Genomic DNA, 20521 nt, shown 5'->3' on the forward strand with positions numbered 1-20521 from the left:
CAAGTCCAAAATCTGCAGGGTGGGCCAGCAGGCTGGAGAGCCACAAGGAAGAGTTGATGTTGCAGTTCAAGTCCAAAGGCTCACAGCTGGCACAATTCCTGCTAGCTCGGGTTGTGGGGGGGGGGTCAGTCTTTCTGTTCTATACAGGCCTTCAGCTGATTGGACAAGGCCCACCCATATTATGGAGGGCAATGTGCTTTACTCAAAGTCAATCAATTTAAATGTAAATCTCATCCAAAAAGACTCTGACAGAAACATCTAAAATAATGTTTAACCAAATATCTGGGTACCATGCTTCAGCCAATCTGACACATGAAATTAAACATCACATCTTCCAAAGCCAGTTTTTAAGACTTTATATTTCTTGTATAAAGTGAGAGGCAGAGTGATATGGGGGTAAAAACACTCAAAGGTGGGTTCAAATCCCAAATCTTACTCATCTGAACTCAAGTTTTCTAGTTTGTAAAATGGGAATAAGAATGGTTGCCTTGAGTGGATCTATAAAAATTAAGAGATCATATATGCAAGACACCTAGACTTATGCCTGACAAATGGTGGCAATTATTAAGTTTTCAAATTGAAAAGAAGGTTCATTGAACACTCTACATATCAGTATTTTTACTGATGCTTTTTTATCTGCAGGTGACTCTCCATCCTTTTCTTTTTCCTTCTGAAACTGAGCAGTGTATCAAGAAGAAGAAAATTCCCTGCCACAGTGTATAGTTCTCATGTGGTTTCAGCATCTCCTGGTGCTTGAGTTGCCAGCAGTCAGCTGTGCCCTGGAGGCTTTGCCTTCCTACTTTTCCATGAGCTACATCATCGATGACCCATGGAATGGCACATGTTTGAACAACTTATTTAGGCACTCCAGAGAAAAACCAAGGAGAAAGAGAAGTGAGGAAGAGTGATAAGAATAAAGAAAAGGTGGGAGTTGGCAGGAAATGATGCAAGGAGAAAAAGGAACAGAAATCATATTTTCTACTAATTTTCATTGTGTTCCTGTGTCAGTTTATAAATTAGCATCTGACGGATTGGACGAACCAACTTTTCTGATACTCTTAGCCAGCCAGGCTACAGATTTCTCCACTGGGGTGGAGTTGAGGAAGCTTTAAAAGTGGGCCAAAGCCACATGGGGACATGTGTTATAATAAGCAGAATGGTCTTCCATAAGTTGAGTGTTGTTGAAGCCTTGGAGTAAGTAATGTAGAGGTTATCCAACAGTGCTCCTTTTACACTTGGTTTTCCAGTTAGGCAACTGGCTAAGCCACTTGTACAAAAAGACCTCAAACACATTGGCTTTAATAAGGCATGCCTCTGTTTCTCTTTTAGGTAACAGTACAGAGGTGGGCAGGTAGATGGTACAGAGCAATAGTTGAACTGCTCCACAAGGTTGTTGGATACTGAGGCAGGAATGTTGACGTTGCCATCATCAATACATGGTATCCACCTGTGCGTCCAAGATGTCATTTCTGTGCCACTCCAGGTGCCCCCTTTCCCAGCCAGGTGGAACGGCCAGAAGAAGCAGGGGGCTAAGAGTTTTTAAAAAAGGATATCACCTAGAAGTTGCTCCCTCACTTCTGCTCACATCTCGTTGTCCAAAAGCTTGAAGCAAAGCTGGGAACATGCCCTGCCAAAACCTGCTGGGAAGAGTCTGATTACTAAATGGAAGAAGGCAGGATTGGGTGCCTCTGAGTAGCTAGTTTTCTCTGCCATACCTAGCTATTTGGAGGTGATTGGTCCCTCATGAGAGTCTGACCCAGTGGGCAACACCCTAATTTTCCATTTTCTACCTGAGAAGTTCCCTTTTCACCTATTTTGGGGTTTCTATCAAAACTTCTATCTGAGAAATAAGTTTTTCTGCTTAAAAAAAAAGAGAAACTCAAATCAGCGAGGTGACAGTCAAAAGCACTTGTTACGCCTTAGAGCTATACCTGAACCTCTGGCCACAGCCATTGTGACTTATTAAGGGGAGTCTGAGGTGAGGGGTGGTGGTACTGTCCAGATCCATGCTCCACCTCCTCACATAGGAAGTTCTTCTGCTTTCCCACCCTCCCCCCACCCAATCTCTCTTCCACAATCTCAGGAGAAAATAACCCCAACATTGAAAAATTCCATTTTGCTTCAAGTGCAGTTACTGGGCTTCCTCATGAAATGTCTTCACAATGGATGTGCTACATCTCCCCCAGTAATTACCACCAAAGTCCCCCTTTACCCAGAGTCCTCAGAGGTACTAGGGGGGATGGGATGGGGGCAAGAGCTTGCTATCCCCATATTTGGCCTCCTATTCTGACATGAGAATATTTGTCAGATCTCATGGTTGCCCCCACCCCATTTCCAGGACTTCTCTCAAGCCAAGTTCTGGTCAGTAGTAAATATCTTGAGCTAAGTGTGCCTGGAACATCTTATTCCTTCAAGAAGCTCCTGCTGATTGGAATGCAGATCAGATGGCTGGATCTGGGGCAGCCTCCTTGGCCCAAAGGAAGCAAGCAGCACAAGGGAAGGCTGAGTAACAAGATAATGGGAGCCTGAGTCCCTGATGATTGCAGAGCCACCATAGCAGCCCTGGGCCGCTGTTTCAGACCTTCATCTTGCCTAAGCTACCTTCATTTAGGATATCACTTAAAGCCTCAATCACCATTCTAATTGGTGGTGATGGGGGAGATAGGTGGAATACTACTTTCCAGCTGTCAAAGATAAAGCTAGACACTAATTCAAGCAGTAAGAACAGATTTTATTCGATAACTATTGCAATAAGGAAGAGTGTCCGGTGTGAACTAAACTCTACCTCAATTTGTGTAAAACTGGGCCTTTTAAAGGGAGAATGAGGGAGAAGGGAGGAAGAAATGAGGGAGGGTGGGAGCAGAGTTAGGGAAATGGAAATAAACAGAAAGCGTGATTAAGCCATTGGGATTTGCTAACTGACATTTATGGAAGCTAGGCTCCTACCCTCCTACAGAGACTGAGAGACAGGAACCCTATCTTCAAGTATTAGCCGGAACAAACAGAACATTCTTTTGAGTTTTCCCAGGCAGGAACTTCGGGGGGTTGGAGTAGTCATCCTCAGGGACGTGGCCTTGAGCTGTTAAAAACTATGCTAGTGTTTGTTTAAGTCTCTAAATGCAGGAAATGGGTGGAGTCATTATGTGCCAAGAGCTCTTCTACAGTGCTCACAATCCACCCCACTCCCATATCTGGGGTCTTTGTGGGGCGGCCCTGGCACCGCTTGGCCCTTAGGACCTCAAGAAAGTGAATCAGATCCAGGGCTTCCTGGCTAGCAGCCCTGCACACACAGGCCCTCTCCTCCACAGGAGACAGGGTGGCTATGGGAAAAATCACTGGAAAACAAGCCAGGCGGAGAGGAGCTGCAGTTGTCATCCATCTTCTTGGTTACGCTCATGTTTTTATAAGTTAGAATGGGCCTTCAATCAAAATCTGAGTCCCCCTGCTTCCTAGAGCCATGGAGCAGGGAGCAGGGTGGTCCGGATCGCATTTCTGGTGGCTCCTTAAGAGCAGTGTCAGGGATTGGGGTCTGAGCAAGGACTTCAGGGGCTCCCCAACACCCCTCATGCCTCACTTGCTCCCTAACAACTCCTCTCCCCACCCCACCTCCAACTCCTAACCCCTACCTCCCACCCTGTCCCCAGAGCACTCTCCTTCTCTCTTTCACACGCATCCTTGACCCCAGTTACCATGCGTGCTTGCTGGTGCCTTCCAAATTCAGTCTTTCTCCAGCTGTGTGTCCATCTACCTGTAAATTTCTTCCTCCTCCTTTGCTTGGCTAATGTCTAGTTGGGCTCAGCCCTCAGCCTTCAGCTGTCAGCTTGAACGCCGCCTCATTTTGTCTTTCCCTGAGCTTCCAAACCAGGTCAGTCTCCACTCCCTCCTACCTCCGGATTTCTGTTATTTCTACCACCATTGATTACCTGTCTCCCTGTCATTGTCATGACCATCTAATTGATTTATATACTAGAAGGAAGAAGCATAAGGGTAGGAACCCTTTCACTCTTGCCTCATCCCTAGCACCAAGGAGGGGCTCAGGAAATTTTAGTTAGATAAGAAGTGGAAACCTGATTGAATGGTGGAAAAGAGCTGTAGAGGGGGAGAAAAGTGAGGCCCCAGCTATCACCCACTCTTCCCTGAAGTCTGACAGTGCAAGAAAGTAGACAAAAAGAGAAGTTGTTTCAGGGTACAACAGAGTAAAGGAAGGCTGACTCATCAATGGGGTCAAAGCTAGCATGTTTGAAAGTGGAAGCTAAGGAGCCAGTGGAGAGGAGAAAGTTGAGAAGGTGGGGAGGGCAGGAGAGTTGAAGAAGGGGGCCTGGTTTAGAAAAGACAACAAGAAAGAAAGTAAAGTATACTCAAATAAACAAAGGAAGCCGGCACCTTCCTTGTACCTGTTGTACAACACATGTTTGAAGGGGAGAGGTGAAAAATTGTGGTTGCCTATTTCAGATGACCTCAGTCTTCTTAGGGAAATAGGAGGTTAGGTCTTATGAAAAATGGGCATTGGGAATCAAGAAATTTCTCATTTGTTAGTGTATTAGAACTAAGTACTGTAACAAGTAGACTCAAAATGCAATGGCTCCACAGTGTAGTCTCTACGCTATAGAAATTTAATTATTGCACCCTTTAGCAGTCCAGGGTGGGTGTTCAGGTCAGTGCGTAGTTCCTCTCTTGGTGATCATTTAGGCATGCAGGTTCCACCATCCTCTAAGGTCTGGAGAAAATGAGAAGAACACGCAGAACATGCAAAGGAGGTTCTCACGGATCTGGCCTGAAAGGAACACAAATTTCTGCTCACATTCCTTTGGAGGGAACTTAGTCATGTGTCCTCAACCAACTGCAAAAAGAGCTGGAAGATGTTAGTCTAGCTGCGTGCCCATAGGAGAGAACAGAGTTTGGTAGACAGCTAGTGGTTTTCATCACTATGTTAGGCAGAAAAATGAACCCCAAAGATGTCCACATCCTAATCCCTAGAACCTGTGACTATGTTACCTTACATGGTGAAAGGGACTTCGCAGATGTTTAGGACCTTGAAATGAGGTGGTTATTCTGCACTATCCCCCTGGGTCCAGTGTAATCACAAGGGTCCTTATACGTGAAAGAGGGAGGCAGGAGAGTCAGTCAGTATCAGAGTGATGCAGCATGAGAAAGGCTTGTCTGGCCATTGTTGGCTTTGAAGATGGAAGGGGGCCATGAGCTAAGGAACTCAGGCAGCCTGTAGAAGCTAGAAAAGACAAGGGATGGATTCTTCTCTAAAGCCTCCAGAAAGAATGCAATTCTTGCTGATACCCTGATTTTAGCCCAACGAGACCCATTTCAAGATTTCAGATCTCCAGAATTCTAAGATAATACATTTACATTGTTTTAAGCCACCAAATTGTGGTGATTTGTTACAGCAGCAAGAGGAAACTCATACAACCACATTTGACAATTCCTTTTTAAAAAAAAGTACCTATTAGTGGTATGAAGTGTTATTTTAAATTTTAGGAAAACAAGACTATATGTGACTTTCCATCTTGTGTTCAAGCCTATTGACTGCCCCGTGAGCTCTCGGGCACCAGTCAGGGCTGGAGGACTTTAATATGGAGAGGTTCTAAAACAGCAGTCTTCAAAATGTGGTCCCCAGACCAACAGAATCTGCCTCTCCTAAGAACTTGTAGAAATGCAAATTCTCAGCCTTCCCAGACCTACTGAATCAGAAGCTCTGGGGCCAGCAGTCTGTGTTTAATAAGCCCTCCATGTGATTCTGACATTTGTTCAAGTTTGAGAACCACTGTTTTAGGACTAAGGCACTATTCTAGATGGAAAGAAACTAAAAAGAAGCAAAAATTAATTAGCAACGCATGATTCTAAACTGGATCTTTTTGTTCCAAAGGACATTATTGAAACAATTAAAGAAATTTGGATGGAGTCAGAGAATTCATAGTAGTGAATCAGTGTTAATTTCCTCATTCTGATGGTTGTGTGGTGGTGATGTAGGAGGTCCTTGCTTGTAAGAAATATACACTTAAAGTATTCAGATGTAATGAGATGCCTTGTTAGGAACTTAATCCTCAAATGATTCAGGGAAAAAAAGTTTTAAACTATACTTCCCATTTTTCTTTGAGGCTATTTCAAGATTTTTTTTAATTTTGAAAAAAAAAAAAAAAGAAAGAAAAACAGCATGATACCATTTGTCAAATACCAGCTTGGCAAAGGTGGAAAATGTGGATAACAACTAGTGTTGGTGAAGGTATGGGGAAACAGAAAGTTTTACACACCATTGTTGGAAGTATAAGTTGCTGTAATATTTTTGGAAGGCAATTTTCAATATCTATCAAAAACTTAAAAGCAAATTTTGTTTCAGCAATTCTGCCGAGGGTAAGGAAAAATAATTTATTGCAGCACTGTTTATACTAGGAAAAAAAACTGGAAACAACTGGAGTGTTTATCATTAGGTAACTGGTTAAATAAACTATGGTATAAAATATGCAATGAGTTACTTGGTTTTAGACCACAACTTCTATAGGTCTTGAACCAAGTTCCCTCCTGCTAAGAGATAAGAAAGTTTAAGGAAGGGCTGTGAAAGAATTCTGTAGAATGTTATAAGGTGCAGAGTTGAGAGCTTGGCAGATAGCAGTGTAACAGGCAGGAGCATATAAACCACTCTAAGTATTTGGAGGGAGGGAATCTAATGCAAGGGATTGGTGACATACTCAGGGATCAGCATCAGAGAAAGTTGATACAGATACAGCTTTTAAAATAACAATGCTTAAGGAAGTAAAAGACAAATTCGAGAATTTGGCAAATTATAAGAAAGAAGGCAGATGGAAAATCTATAACTGAAAAATAGAATATATATTTAATAGCAGATTACACAGTGAACTGGATTATAAGTTATATCCAGAATGAAGCCTGAGTAAGGAGTGAGGAGACAAAGGGATGGAAATGAAAGATTAAAAAGCATAAGAGATATAGTGAGAAGGTCTAACATACCTTTATTTAGAGTCCCAGAAGGAAATGAGAAGGAGAATGGTATAGAACTAATATTTGAGAACACAGTGGCTGAGATTTTACCAAACCTGAAGATATAGATACAAATCTACAAATTTAACAGCCCAAAGATTCCCCAACAAGATTACTTATTAAAAAAAAAATCCACACCTAAACATATCAGAGTAAAACTGGAATAAACCAAAGACAGAGAAAAAGCCTTAAAAGAAGCCGTTAACAAAAGAATATATTAAACAAGCAGATGAACAACTGACTGCTTGCCAGCCAGAGTAGAAGTCAGAAATTGGTGCTTTGATGCCTCCAATGTGACAAAAGAATGTGATGCTCAACATAGAATTCTATTCTCAGAAAAAAATATCTGTTAAGGATGAGGGTGGAATAAGCAGTTTTTAGGCAAACAAAAGTTGGAAGATTTTACCTCTAACAGGACAGAATGTTCTAAAGAACGTTTTTAAGACACAAGAAAAATGACTGCACAAGGAAAGTTAGGGAGGGAGAGGAGAATGAAGAGCAATGGAAAGTAATTAAAATAGTAAATATGTGGATAAATCTAAAACATTTGCTGTAGAAGATAATAATGTATTTTAATACATATCTCTGCACATTATATATACATAATTAAAATTCACAAAAACAGCATATAAGATAGGACATAAATGAAGTATTCTAAGATCCCTGCCTTGTCTAGGATGAAGATAAAAGTACCAACTAACACTAGGCTTTGATAAGTCAAGAATGTATCTTTTAATTCCCTGCCCATTAAAAAGAGAGAAAAAGTTTATAACTTCCAAATCAATAGAGGGAAAAATAGGATAATAGACTAGTTGTAATAGAATTCTAACAATAATTCTAATCCAATCTGAAAGAAAGCAAGAAAGAGATAAAAGAACTTAGATCATGTGGGATAAATAAAAAGCAATAAATAAGACTGAAACCAAAACATATCAGAAGTTATATATTAAAGAACTAATGCTTTTGTTTAAAAAAAAGTTATCAAACTGGATTAAAACAAGAACAACTATATGCTATGTCCAAGTGGCACATTTAAAACAAGGACACAGAAAAGTTGAAAGTGAAAGGATGGAAAGAGCTATGCTAGATAACAGTAATCAAATGTTATTAATACCAGAAAAAAATAGCCTAAATAAGCCAAAGGCTACAGATGGAGTTTTACTTCTTAAAGTTTCAATACACCAGGAAGATATAACAATTCTGTATTTGCATGCACCTAATAACATGGTCTCAAATATATAAAGCAAAATTCTACTATAGTAGAAATGGATAACTCAACAATTATCTCATTAATTGATAGAACAAGCAGATAAAAATTCATAAGGAGCAGAGAAGATCTGAACAATACATTACAAAATTGATCTAATGTCTCTATCTAGGGGACTGCACCCAGCATCTGCAGACCATGTGTTCTTTTCCAGTGCCCATGGAACCAAGTAAACACTGGGCCATAAACAAATCTCAACAAACTTCAAAGGATAGCAATCATATAGAGTATGATTTCTGACCACAATCCTATAACAAAAGTACAACAAAGAAGTCCCTATATGTTTCAAAATTAAAAATACCTCCAAATAACCTATGTGATCTGTTTTAATTATTTGTGCTTTCTGTTCTTTCTTGTTTATCACACCAGAGGTCTATCAATTTTAATTCTCTTTTCAAAGTACCAACCTTGACTTTTGATCCTCTATGTTGTAGTGCTTTCTGTTTCATTGATTTTTGCTCTCATCTTCGTGATCACCTTCCTTTAACTTTAAAAAATGAGACAGATCATTAGTCAACTTAACAATAATGTTTGTATGTTTTACAAAATACAAAGTGCTTTTTCATTAATCCTCAAAGCAACCAACCTTGTGAGTTGGGTCTTTTCCCTCATTTTACAGATGGGGAAATTATAGACATAATTATTGCATTCACTGGAGCACTGGCCCTAATGTTTGCATCCAAGAACAGAGGAACTTCTCCTGCCCATCCCAGGGGCCTGCTTTTATTCTTTGAGACCTTAAGGAACACTTACCCCAAGCAGCCATCATTAAGATGATGGAAGCTTGGCTCTCACCAACCCTTCCTTCAGTAATTCATCTGTTGCCAACAAAACACAGGGGTGGGGAGGGAGTGGGGAGCAAAATGTGCACAACATGAGTGGGCAGGCTGCCTAGTTGGAGAAGCAAGTGTAAAGCAGCCCTTGACCCGCCCCACACTCTTTATCACCGGACAAGAGCTGGAGGCTCCTCCTGTGGACCCCTTTCCTAGAATAAAAAAGACAAAGCTTGTTTGCTTAGAAATAATGGGTTTCTTGCTTAGAAGCAAGATATCACTGAGTAAACATATCCAAGAATTTCTTTTCTCAATATTGTGTGGGGTGGTCCTTGGGGGATTTTCTTGGCTTGAAGAAGGGGCTGCATTCCACTGCCTGAGTGCCCAGATGTTCGAGTCCTTGGACAGGGGCCACCACACGGCCAGACTTACTTCCCACATCCTTCTATAAATGCTTCTCATTCCAGGCACACTTCTAAGGGTTCTAATAACACTAACTTCTCCAACCTTCATTACAGCCTCTGAGGTTTTTACTATTATTATCCCAACAAGGGGTAGATGAGGACACACGGGCAAAAAACAGAAGGTTTAGTTACTTGCCTGAAGTCATCCGTGAATAAGTGAAAGAGTCCTTATTTGAACCCAGGCTTCATGGCGAAGAGACTGCACTCTTGGCTACTATGCTATGTCACTTCTCTGCATGGGATTCACACAAACTCCTTCCTGAGCATAACTGATACTGTTCACAGCCTGAGAAGAACTGCCAGGTCTAAATGGGAACACTCAATGGAAAAAAGAGTCAATGTCTCCAGCCAAGGCCCTCAGCTGAAGCTGGGGAAGAGGCATGGAGAGACCTCCCATGCCCAGGGAATTCCCTGGGAAACCTTAAGATCCTGATGCAGACAGACTTCAGGTCCCCATTGTCTGTCCTCAGCTAACTGATTCTCAGGTGGACTGCTTCTCATTTTTGAATCTCATGAGGGAAAAGTTGCTTGCATTGCATGACTGGTATTCTGTACCGTTTCACCCTTAGCATCTCTGTACATAAACCCAGATGAAATTATTTTTCAGGCTTTCATTTTCAGACAATAGAGAGTGCACTCCTAGAAACAGAGAGTGCACTCCTATGGAAGCCTTTTCCAAACTCACTGTTTATTAAGGTTTTCTCTTCCTGCTTTATTGTTCCTCCCTCCACTTGCTGCTTCTGTGAATTCCATAAGGACTGAACTCATTTCAGAGTCTTTCCCAATACTCCCCACATCCATAAGCTGTGAGACCTTTAGTAAATTTTGGTTTTTTCCACCCTAGGAATTTCTCAGTTTACATAAAATTTCTAATTTATTGGCAAAAAATTATGATACAACATCTTATTGTTTTAATGTCTGTAGCATTTGTAACAAAACTTTAGAAATTTGCAGAGACTTCAACTACAAGGGAATTTATTCAAATGGTTGCAACAGGGAAAGTTTTCAAAGGAATGTCTCACCAAACATGAAGAATGAAAGGAACAAAAGCAGCACCGAACACTGCAGTGTTGGTGGTTTTTAGTCAGGTAGGTATTGCAATCTTACAGAAATTAGTTGTATTTCTTTCTGATTTGGCTCATAATGCCTGTTACATCCTGTTCTTGGAATTGTTGACTCAGGAATTTAGGAGTGAGCTATTCTCTCAGAATAGCAGAGAGCAAGGAGGTCAGTGTATGTTCAGAGAAGAAAAATGTACAGTTCTCTGTATTCCCCCTTTTTATTGCTGACTTTGGTTATTCAGGCTTTCTCTTTTTTTCTTGATCAGTCTTACCAGAGGTTTGTCAGTTTTGCTAGTGTTTTCCAAACTACACAGACATTTGGCTCTGTTTTCTATGTTTTTCTGTTTTGTTAATTTCTTTATTACTTCCTTATTTTAACTTTCATTAGGATTCATTTTGATTGTTCTACTTTTTGAGATGTTGCTTAGGTGATTAATTACCAGGTTTTCTGATTTTCTGAAATATCTTTCTAGGCTATAAATTTCTTTCTAAGCACTGCCTAAGCAATATCCCACTGGTTTTCATATGTCGTATTTTCAGTATCATTCAGTTGAAAATACGTTCTTCTTTGAAACATGATTTTAAAATGTATTTATAAATTTCTGAATATAATAGACATGTTTTAGGTATTTATTATTAATTTCTAATTTAATTTCAATTATTTAAATTTTGTTGATTTACTTTATGATCCAGCATATTTGACAATCGCCACACACACACCCCCTGCCCTGCGCCAACTTTTTTGAAATATAATTGACACATGACATTGTGTAGGTAAATTTTTGGAAATGTTTCATGTGTTCTTGACAAAAAATATGCATCCTTGATACACTGATGCAGTGTTCCATACATATGTGTTGGAGTGCTTGTTAATCTTATTGTTTAAGTCTGTATCTTTACCAATTTGTAGTCTGCTTGTCCTATTAATTAAAGAGAGGTGCAAAAAAATCTCTCATGATTGTGGATATTACATTTCTACTTTGAGTTCTGCATATTTGTTAGATAGATACTAATTTACAACTGTTCTATCTTCCCAGTGTTTTTTCTTCCCTGAAACTTTTGTCTTAATGTAACAACTCCCTTTATCTCTAGGAATGGTTTGTGCCTTTAAGTCCCTCTAATATTAGTAGAACTACACCAGTATTCTATTGGCGTCATGGAACTTTCCATTCTTTTACTTTCAAACTTTGTGTCCTCATATTTGAGTCTCTTGCAAGCAGCAATATAGTGGGGTTTTGTACTTTTGCCCTATGTGCTATGGTCTGTATGTTTGTGTTTCCCCCAAATTCGCAGGTTGGAATCCTAATGCACAGTGTAATAGTGTTAGGAGGTGGGGCCTTTGGGAGGTGATTAGGCCATCAGGGTGGGGCCCTCATGAATGGGACTAGTGCTCTGATAAAAGAGACCCACAGGATTCCCCAGCCCCTTCTGCCATGTGAAGATGCAACGAGAAGTCTGCAACCCTGAAGAAAGACTTCATCCAACAATGATGATCTCCAATCACTTTGGACTTCCAGCCCCCAGAACTGCGAGAAATACATTTTGTTGCAACCCAATCTGTGGTATTTTGTTACAGCAGCCGGAACAGACTAAGACACTGTCTGACATCTTTGTCATTTAGTAAAATTAAATTAAATGTAAATATTGGTTTTGGGGGGAAGATTTACAATCTTTTTTTTTTGGTAGCACCATTTTTTTTTTACCTCTTTGATTAATATTTTTTCTGATATTGAAACTATATGTTCTATTTTTTATGATTCCTCCAGATTTTACAATATTCATGAGAGTAACCAAAACCTTCACCCTCATACCTCAATCGTTTTTACTCTCTCCTGACATATATCACTGTTGCCTGGTACTTTAAGCCTATCTCAAGAACTTTACATTTTTAGTTTGGTATAAAATGTTCAGTTACATTTGCTCACCCACTTTGCTCTTCATTACTTTTTGCATCTCAAAACCCCACCTGAGGTCACTTTTCTTCCATATTAAAGTGCATTCTTTAGAAATTTCCTTCGGTGATCGTTGGCAGGAGATGAATGAAACAAATTATCTTAAAATGTGCTTATTTTGTCCTCATTCATAATAGATATTTTCACTGGGTACAAAATTCTAGGCTCACAGTTATTCTCTACCTCTAGACTAACGTTTTCATTCCACTCATTTGGCTTCCATTGTTGCTGTTGCGAAGTCTGTTCCCTTGAAGGTAATTTTTAAATCTTTGGCTGTTCATTTTTTTCTTTGATTTCCCTCAGCTGCACTATGATGCATGTAGATATGACTTTATAAATTTATCCTAACTTATACTCTTTGGGCTTTTAAATCTATAGACATTTTTCATCAGTTATGGAATATCCTCAGCCTAATTACCTTTGCCCCTTTTCTTCCATATTTGCCTCCTAAGACTGTGATTAAATATGTAACTTCCCAGTGAGACCTTCCTGTCTTTCTGTGTTTTCCCATATTTCTCTATCTCCATGCTACATTCTGGATAACTATTTCAAACCTATCTTCCAGCTCACCAATTCTCACTCCTTCTGTTTCACAATCTGTTGCCAAATACATCTTTAAATATTTTAAGCAGTTTTCACAAATGAACCCAGTAATTCTAACGTGAAGTCTATGTGGGTCTGTTCTTTTCTGCTGGTTTCCTGTTCATGCTGCCTCTTTTCTTCATGTACCTATCTTTGACTGCTTGCTGATTACCTTCCCTGAAAAATTATGTTACCTGAGGTCTAAAGTGAAGGAGTCCTCTTCCAAGGAAGTTCTGTTTGCTTCCTCCAGGCCTCAGGTTGTTTACCTGGGTTGTAAGGGTTGGTCAGGGACCACAATTTGTCAGGGATGTTCTCTTTTTCTTCCACTGCTATGCTTGGTAACAAGGTCACTCTTTGAAGTTCCCTGGGGGTGGGGAGGGGGATGGGTCCAGATTTGGTTTATCTCGTCCTGAGGGTGTAGCACTCTGGGAACCCACCTTAACTTTACAAAAGTCACCTATAAGATTCATCACCTTGGGTGAGCCTGGCCCTATCATTCTTCTCTCTCACTCTCTGTGGCTGGTGAAGTGGTGCCTAACTCTGCAGCATCAGCAAAGTCTGGGACCTCAGCTGCTTTGGTGTTCACCTCCGATGACAAAATCCCATCTTAAAACAGTCCTGTCTATTTAAACTGCAGTCTTTTCAGCTTCCATGCTCTTTTCAGGAGAAGGGAGGGTACGCCATCTGCAATTTTAAAAACATTTTTTCCAACATTTTTGGTGGGAAACTCATCTAAATAAGCTACACTACCCCCACCAGAAACAAAGTAGTCTCACCTTTTCAATATCATTTTTTTCTTTTCTAGACTTCAAGATTTTCCAGTCCAGATTTTTAGATTTACATACTCTATTTCTATCCTTCTAGTGCTTGCCTATGACACTTTACCATATTTAACTCAATAATATCTAGAGTTAAACAGCATCTTGACCCTCCTCCCAAATAACACAAGCACATAGATGTTTCAGCTTCCAATTTACCTATTATCGTCTAACATCCCAATTCGATTTATCTTTTAGCCTTGAGAATTAGAGATGGCATTTTAAAAACTGCAGTGTTTCAAATTTACCTACACATTGGCAATTTTATTTCTTCTTGCATGTCAGATGTTCTCTGGAAAGAGGTGGGGGCTGGTGGTCCCTAAACCAGCTCAAGTCCTGAGGTGGGCTTGAACAGGTGCAGCTGCACCAGTTCATTAGATCTATTCTACACAGCCTGCCTGGAATGGCTGGAGACCCGAAGACCCCTCCTCATCTGGGATCAGTCCAAGCAGCACACATCTGGCCCTAGGTAGACTGCAGCCCATTTTCCATGTCCAAATCAATGGAGGATGTAGTGGGAACATGTCCTGGTGCTCAGTGGGCTAGGGCACTCAGAATTCCCATTCGTGTAGTAGCTGTCTTCTCCCTTGTTATTTAACCTCTCTTTCGAAAGTAGGTGATGCATTAGGTCCAGGTGGAACTCTTGTAAGTCTGTGTGTGTGTGTGAGGGGGTTGGGGACTTCAAGCTACAGGCACACCAACAGCCCTGGCCATGTGGAAAACTTAAGTAACCTGATCATCTAAAACATTGAGAGCTGGCCTTACATTCAGCGAATGAAAGATTGGTTGATGCTCAATGGCTACTAGGAATCAATTCTCCATGGCCTCTTCCTTTCTGCCCACTGTACAGCAGACCCACCAGGGACTGGCCACTCTGGACAATGCATGAACATTTCTAATGCTGCCTTTGATCATGCCATCCTAGTTCCCATTCTTCTCTTAAAAAGACTCAACATCCTGCTCAGATGTCACTGGTGCCTCCCTTTCCAGTAGGTGGAGGTCACTTTCCTCAGAAAGCCTACAGTTTAGTGCAGCATCCATCAGGGTGGCTTTGCTGTGGTCTCTCTCCTCTATCTAATCCTATTGCCTAGTACCTAGGACAATGGATGTGCCTAGCAGATCCTCAACAAGTATTTGCTGAATAAACGAATCCAATTCTGTGGATAGTGTCAGGTTTGCCAGTGCTGCATGTAGAAAAGGACAAAGAGCAAGTGTGGTCATGACATTCCAAAGCGGAAGTGAGTGGCAGAAATGCTCTTTCCCTGTCCCTTTTCCACCACCATCCCACCCCAATCTCCACCCTCCTCCATCAATACTTACCTTATTTGGAGGCAAAATGAAAGAAATACTTCTACAGAGAGGCATGGAAACTATATGTATAGAAACAGGAATCCTTAGAGAGAACTAGGAAACTATCTGACCAGGGGCTATTCTCTCGTAGAGTGGATTTTGGAGCCAGAGAGACCTGACTTAGAACTCGGCCTCTGCTGGTAAGCCACACCCAGAGTATTCTTGGACAGGTTACTTAATTCTCAGATGACTCACTTTTCTCTTTGCGTTACCTATTAATAGTCTTACATACAGTTAACAGCATTTTGTTAAATCCTATCTGTTCCCAACAGAACTGTTTCTATGTTGTGACTGTCCACTCCCAGGGGTTATGACCCAGCCCCAGTATGAGGATCAATCCAATTTACACTTCTTCTGGTGGAGGCACCACTTAATTTCTCATGAAATCTGAGATACTAGCCCTGTGGGATGAGTCCCCTGCTGCCCTCCTTGGTTTGGATCTGGTATAACTTACCCCGCAAAGATAAGACACACAAATGGCTCTCTCTGTATGCTACTCCACCTAAAGCATGTCACAGCCTGTTTACTTTTGAAGAATTCCTTTATTGGAGTTTCACCTTACCTTGCCACAACTATCTGGCTCTTCACGACCGAGAGTGAGCCCTGAACAAAGTATTCACAACATTTTAAGACAATACACACATGTAGTGCATGAAATCTTTACAATAACACAAACAATCAAACATTTAACAGGATTGTTAAGAAGCATGAATTTCCTCCTATCCCTCAGTTACTGGTAGCTACTTAGCTTTTTAGCTCCTGAAATAAAATGCCCTCTTTCTCAGCATTCCTATTCATAAGAATACCTGTATCAATTCTTTTGTGTAAGGTACAAACTCATGTTGAAGATGTGTTGCATTAGTTATTAGCTGAATTTCTGTCCACAGAAGAACCCTTCATTTGTAGCATAATGTGTGAGGTTTTCACTTATCACACATTCATCATTCATTGAGAGGGTTCACTTGAAACTTTTAAAATTTTCACCCATTCCATAATGTATATCACAACATTACAACAGTACAGTCCAATCAACTTGAATTTATTTATGAGTGACACTTTCCTATCTCCTGTTAGATTTATAAGTCTACACTTTTTACATTTCCTACAATGAAATCCAAATTTTGTTTCAGAAGTTCTCATCGCTCCCCCAAATCAGTTACATCAAAGTTATTCTTCATGATCACTACTATATTAATTTATATTCCCTGAAGCCTGTCTCTCCCTGAATTTGCCTATTGGAAGTCCTTCTTGGATCTTTCCCACTGACCAATGGATAATTGGATTCAAAGCTATACCTGAATTTCCTACATTTCTATTCACAGAATTTACCCAAATATGAACTTTCTGATGGTGACTATGTGACTTCAACTTGAAGTCTTTTTCTCATCTATGATTTTTATGTCCAGAAATGTTTACTTATTTTGAAGGTTTTTTTCATACTCCATAGCTCTGACAGGTTTTATCCCCAGTATGAACTATTTTATATTCCATAAGGGCACAACTACTTTGACACTGGAATCTTCCCTGCTGGCTATGATTAAAAATCACAGAGAAAAAAATTACTCATGGTTTCACTTATACTATTTAAATTACAAGCCATGAAAAAGGACCTCAGATACTCTTATATACTCATAAGGTTTTTCTTCCATTTGGGTTCTCTGATATTTGGTAAGCTCTGCCTCCTACAGAGACATGCTCATCCTGGTCCCATCCAGAGCATTCCCTGCCTCGTGAGTTCTCTTCTGTGATGTGCCACTATGACTTCCCACATATGTCACATTTAAAGATTCCTCTCCAGTATGGGTTCTTTTATGCTTGGTGAGATTTGATCTGATATTGAAAGCCTTCCCACACTCGTTACATTGGTATGGCTTCTTTCCAGTGTGGATCCTTTTGTGTTGGTCAAGGACTGATCTATAATTAAAGGATTTCCCACACTCACAATTATAGGGCTGCTGCCCACTGTGGACACTTTTATGGTTGATAAGACTCGAGTGTGAGATGTATGCCTTCCCACACTCATCACATCTATAGGGTTTCTCACCTGTGTGGATCCTTTTATGCACTGTGAGGCCTGAGCTGTTCCTGAATGCCTTCCCACACCAATCACACACATAGGGTTTTTCCCCTGTATGGATCCTCTTGTGTTGAGAAAGGAGAGAGCTGTAACTAAAAGATTTTCCACACTCAACACATTTGAAGGGTTTCTCCCCAAGATGGACTCTTTTATGGCTTATAAGAGTTCTGCTTGAGAAAAAAGCTTTTCCACATTCATCGCATGTGTAAGGTGTCTTGCCAGGATGGGTACTTTTATGGTTAATAAGGCTTGAGTGTGAGATGTACGCTTTTCCACACACATCACATTCATAGGGCTTCTCACCAGTATGAATTCTTTTATGCACTTTAAGGCTTGAGTTGTTTCTGAAGACCTTCTCACACCTGTCACATTCATAGGGTTTTTCTCTAGTGTGGACCCTTCTGTGTTGAGAAAGGAGTGAGGTGTAATTAAACGATTTCTCACACACATCGCATTTGTAGGGCTTCTCCCCAAGATGAATTTTTTTGTGATTTATAAGGGTTCGGTATGTGATGAAGGCTTTTTCACACTCATCACACTTATAGGGCTTTTCCCCAGGGTGTACACTTTTATGATTTATAAGGCTTGAGAGTGAGATGTAGGCTTTCCCACATTCTTCACATTTGTAAGGTCTCTCCCCAGTGTGGATTCGTTTATGTACTTTAAGGCCTGAGTTATTTCTGAAGGCTTTTCCACACTCATCACACCCAAAGGGTTTCTCCCTTGTATGAATCCTTTTATGCTGTTCAAGGGCAGAGCTGTAATTGAAGGATTTCTCACAATAACTACATTTATAGGGCTTCTCCCCAAGATGGATTCCTTTGTGGTTTTTAAGGCTAGAGCGTGAGATATAGGCTTTTCCACACACATCACACTTATATGGTTTTTCCCCAGTATGGAGCCGCCTGTGGACTTTGAGTCCTGAATTGTTTCTGAAAGTTTTTCCACACACATCACATACATAAGGTCTCTCTCCAGTGTGAATTGTTTTATGTTGAAGAAGAAGTGAGTTATAACTGAATGATTTTCCACACTCCTTACATTCATGGGCTTTCTTCCCAGGGTGAATGCTTTTATGGACTGCAAGGCCTGAGCTATAGCTGAATGCTTTGCCACAGACATCACATTTGTAAGGTTTCTCTCCTGTGTGGATCCTTTTATGCACTATAAGACCTGAGCTGTTTCTAAAGGCCTTCCCACATTCATCACATTCATAAGGTTTCTCTCCGGTGTGGATGACTTTATGCTGAATGAGGAGAGAGCTATAATTAAATGATTTTTCACACTCATCACATTTATAAGGTTTATCTCCAAAGTGGATGCTTTTATGATTTAGAAGTGTTCTGCAAGTAATGAAAGCCTTCCCACACTCATCACATTCATAGGGCTTCTCCCCTGTGTGAATCCTTTTGTGCACTCTAAGGCCAGAGCTATTACTGAAGGTTTTCCCACAGATGTCACATTCATAGGGCTTCTCACCTGTGTGGATCCTTTTGTGGACTCTGAGACCAGAGCTGTTCCTGAAGGCCTTTCCACACTCACCACATTCATAGGGCTTCTCCCCAGTGTGGATCCTCTTATGTTGGTCCAAAACAGAGCTATAATTGAAGGATTTTCCACACTCATCACACTTACAGTTCTTTTCCCCAGAATGGGTGCTCTTGTGGTTTATAAGGCTGGAGTAGGACATGTAGGCTTTCCCACATTCCTCACACTTGTACGGCTTCTCCCCAGTATGGATCCGCTTGTGGACTCGAAGGCTAGAGCTGCTCCGAAAAGTCCCGCCACAGTCATCGCACTCATAGCGTTTTTCACCAGTATGCATAATTTTATGTTGAACAAGTCGGGAATTATATTTGAAGGATTTCCCACAGTCATCACATTTATGTGATTTCTTAACAGCACTGGTTTTCTGCAGACTGGGATGAAAGTTTCCATTAATGCTCTCCACACATTTGCCTTGTTCACTGCTTTTCTGTCCTAAATGGACAGTCTGGTGTGTAACATGTTTTGAGCTCAGAAGTAAGCTTTTCTCAGATGCCTCATCTTCTTGTTCTGTCTTTATATTTGTTGTATTCTTGCCTTTGCCAATCTTTTCCCTGATGCCACTTTTGTCTTCCTTCATTCTTTTTCCCTCAGGCTTGTCCATCTGATTCTCTACCTTGCTATCCCAATCACAAGTTTCACCAACCTTTGATTCCTGCATATGATCCTTGTGAAGACCTTCCACTTTTGGCCACACACATTCTGTATTTCCAATATTTTCATACTTTTCAGTTGATTCCTCATCCTCAGTGCCCCTCGTCTTCAAATGTGACACTAAACCAAGAAAATGAAAATGATACCTTCACTTTAGAAGAAACTGAAGGAATTACACCCAAATTCACTCATTCACTCAACAAACGTTTACTGACTACATGCTCTGTGATAGGTACCATTTTTAATTGCTGGGGATTCAATGGTGGACGTGCCAAAATTTCTGCCCTTGTGGAGCTACAGTTAAAATGCTAGAGCCCTGGACTGTCAATGGAATAGAGAGCTTTTCTATTCTTACATAACAGCTTAGCATGAGGGCAAGTTGAAATGGGTTGGAATGATGCATAGAACCAAGGGCAACATTGATCAGTTTCTGAAAAATGCCACCTAGTCTTCAAAAAACAGAGAGTAGAAGTAATCTCTGAAGAACAGGAGACTGCATGAATACTAAGACAAAAGCTAAGAAGACATAATCAGCAGAGGGCAGGCAAAAATAAAGGAGAAATCAGTACATGGGTGGAGGTATTGGGGATTTGATTATGAAATCATGAGGACTGTCACGTCAGAGATGAGAAAGGAAACAAGCTGCTGCTGCCGGTTGTTGGTGTGGCCTCTTGGATTTCCCTTCCAAGAAAAACACTGCCCCTGGAGAGCAGTTTAGTCAGGGATGAAGTCTACATGGAAGAGCACACTCTGGCTTGCCAGGCAGAGGCTTTCACTCCTACTTTATGAATAGGCTTCAGTCAGAGCATATCAAAGATCAGAAGCTAAAACATAAACCATCAAAAAAAGGATATTAATATTGTCTAGGTTCAAATACCTAGTTGTATGACCTCAAGAAAGTTATTTAACCTCTTTATGCCAGTTTCCTCATCTGTAAAATGAGGGCAATAGAACTGATGTGAGTATTAAA

At 40.6% G+C, this 20521-nt stretch overlaps 1 protein-coding gene across 25 annotated transcripts in view; it reads right to left on the reverse strand.

The window, feature by feature from the left end:
• ZFP62 (ZFP62 zinc finger protein) overlaps window positions 1-20521 on the reverse strand; it is a 49618-nt gene that overhangs the window by 19764 nt on the left and 9333 nt on the right. For 7 of the 25 annotated variants that reach the window (XR_009049197.1, XR_009049196.1, XR_009049195.1 and 4 more), the window contains exons 2-4: window positions 17320-19671; window positions 15838-15878; window positions 8683-8762 (exon numbers count right to left, since the gene is read on the reverse strand). Coding sequence is in view for 9 of the 25 variants with exons in the window: in XM_057709070.1 (XP_057565053.1) it covers window positions 8721-8762; window positions 15838-15878; window positions 17320-19671 (2435 nt within the window). In the remaining 16 variants the exon portion in view is untranslated. Of the gene's footprint in view, window positions 1-1107; window positions 4775-7254; window positions 7468-7509; window positions 7856-8682; window positions 8763-9657; window positions 13472-13580; window positions 13792-15837; window positions 15879-16934; window positions 19672-20521 lie in introns of those variants that run through there. The other 18 variants (XR_009049201.1, XR_009049199.1, XR_009049203.1 and 15 more) reach the window with 15 other exon arrangements.

This window comes from Hippopotamus amphibius, chromosome 15 (assembly GCF_030028045.1).
Source record: "Hippopotamus amphibius kiboko isolate mHipAmp2 chromosome 15, mHipAmp2.hap2, whole genome shotgun sequence".
Lineage (NCBI taxonomy): Eukaryota > Metazoa > Chordata > Mammalia > Artiodactyla > Hippopotamidae > Hippopotamus > Hippopotamus amphibius.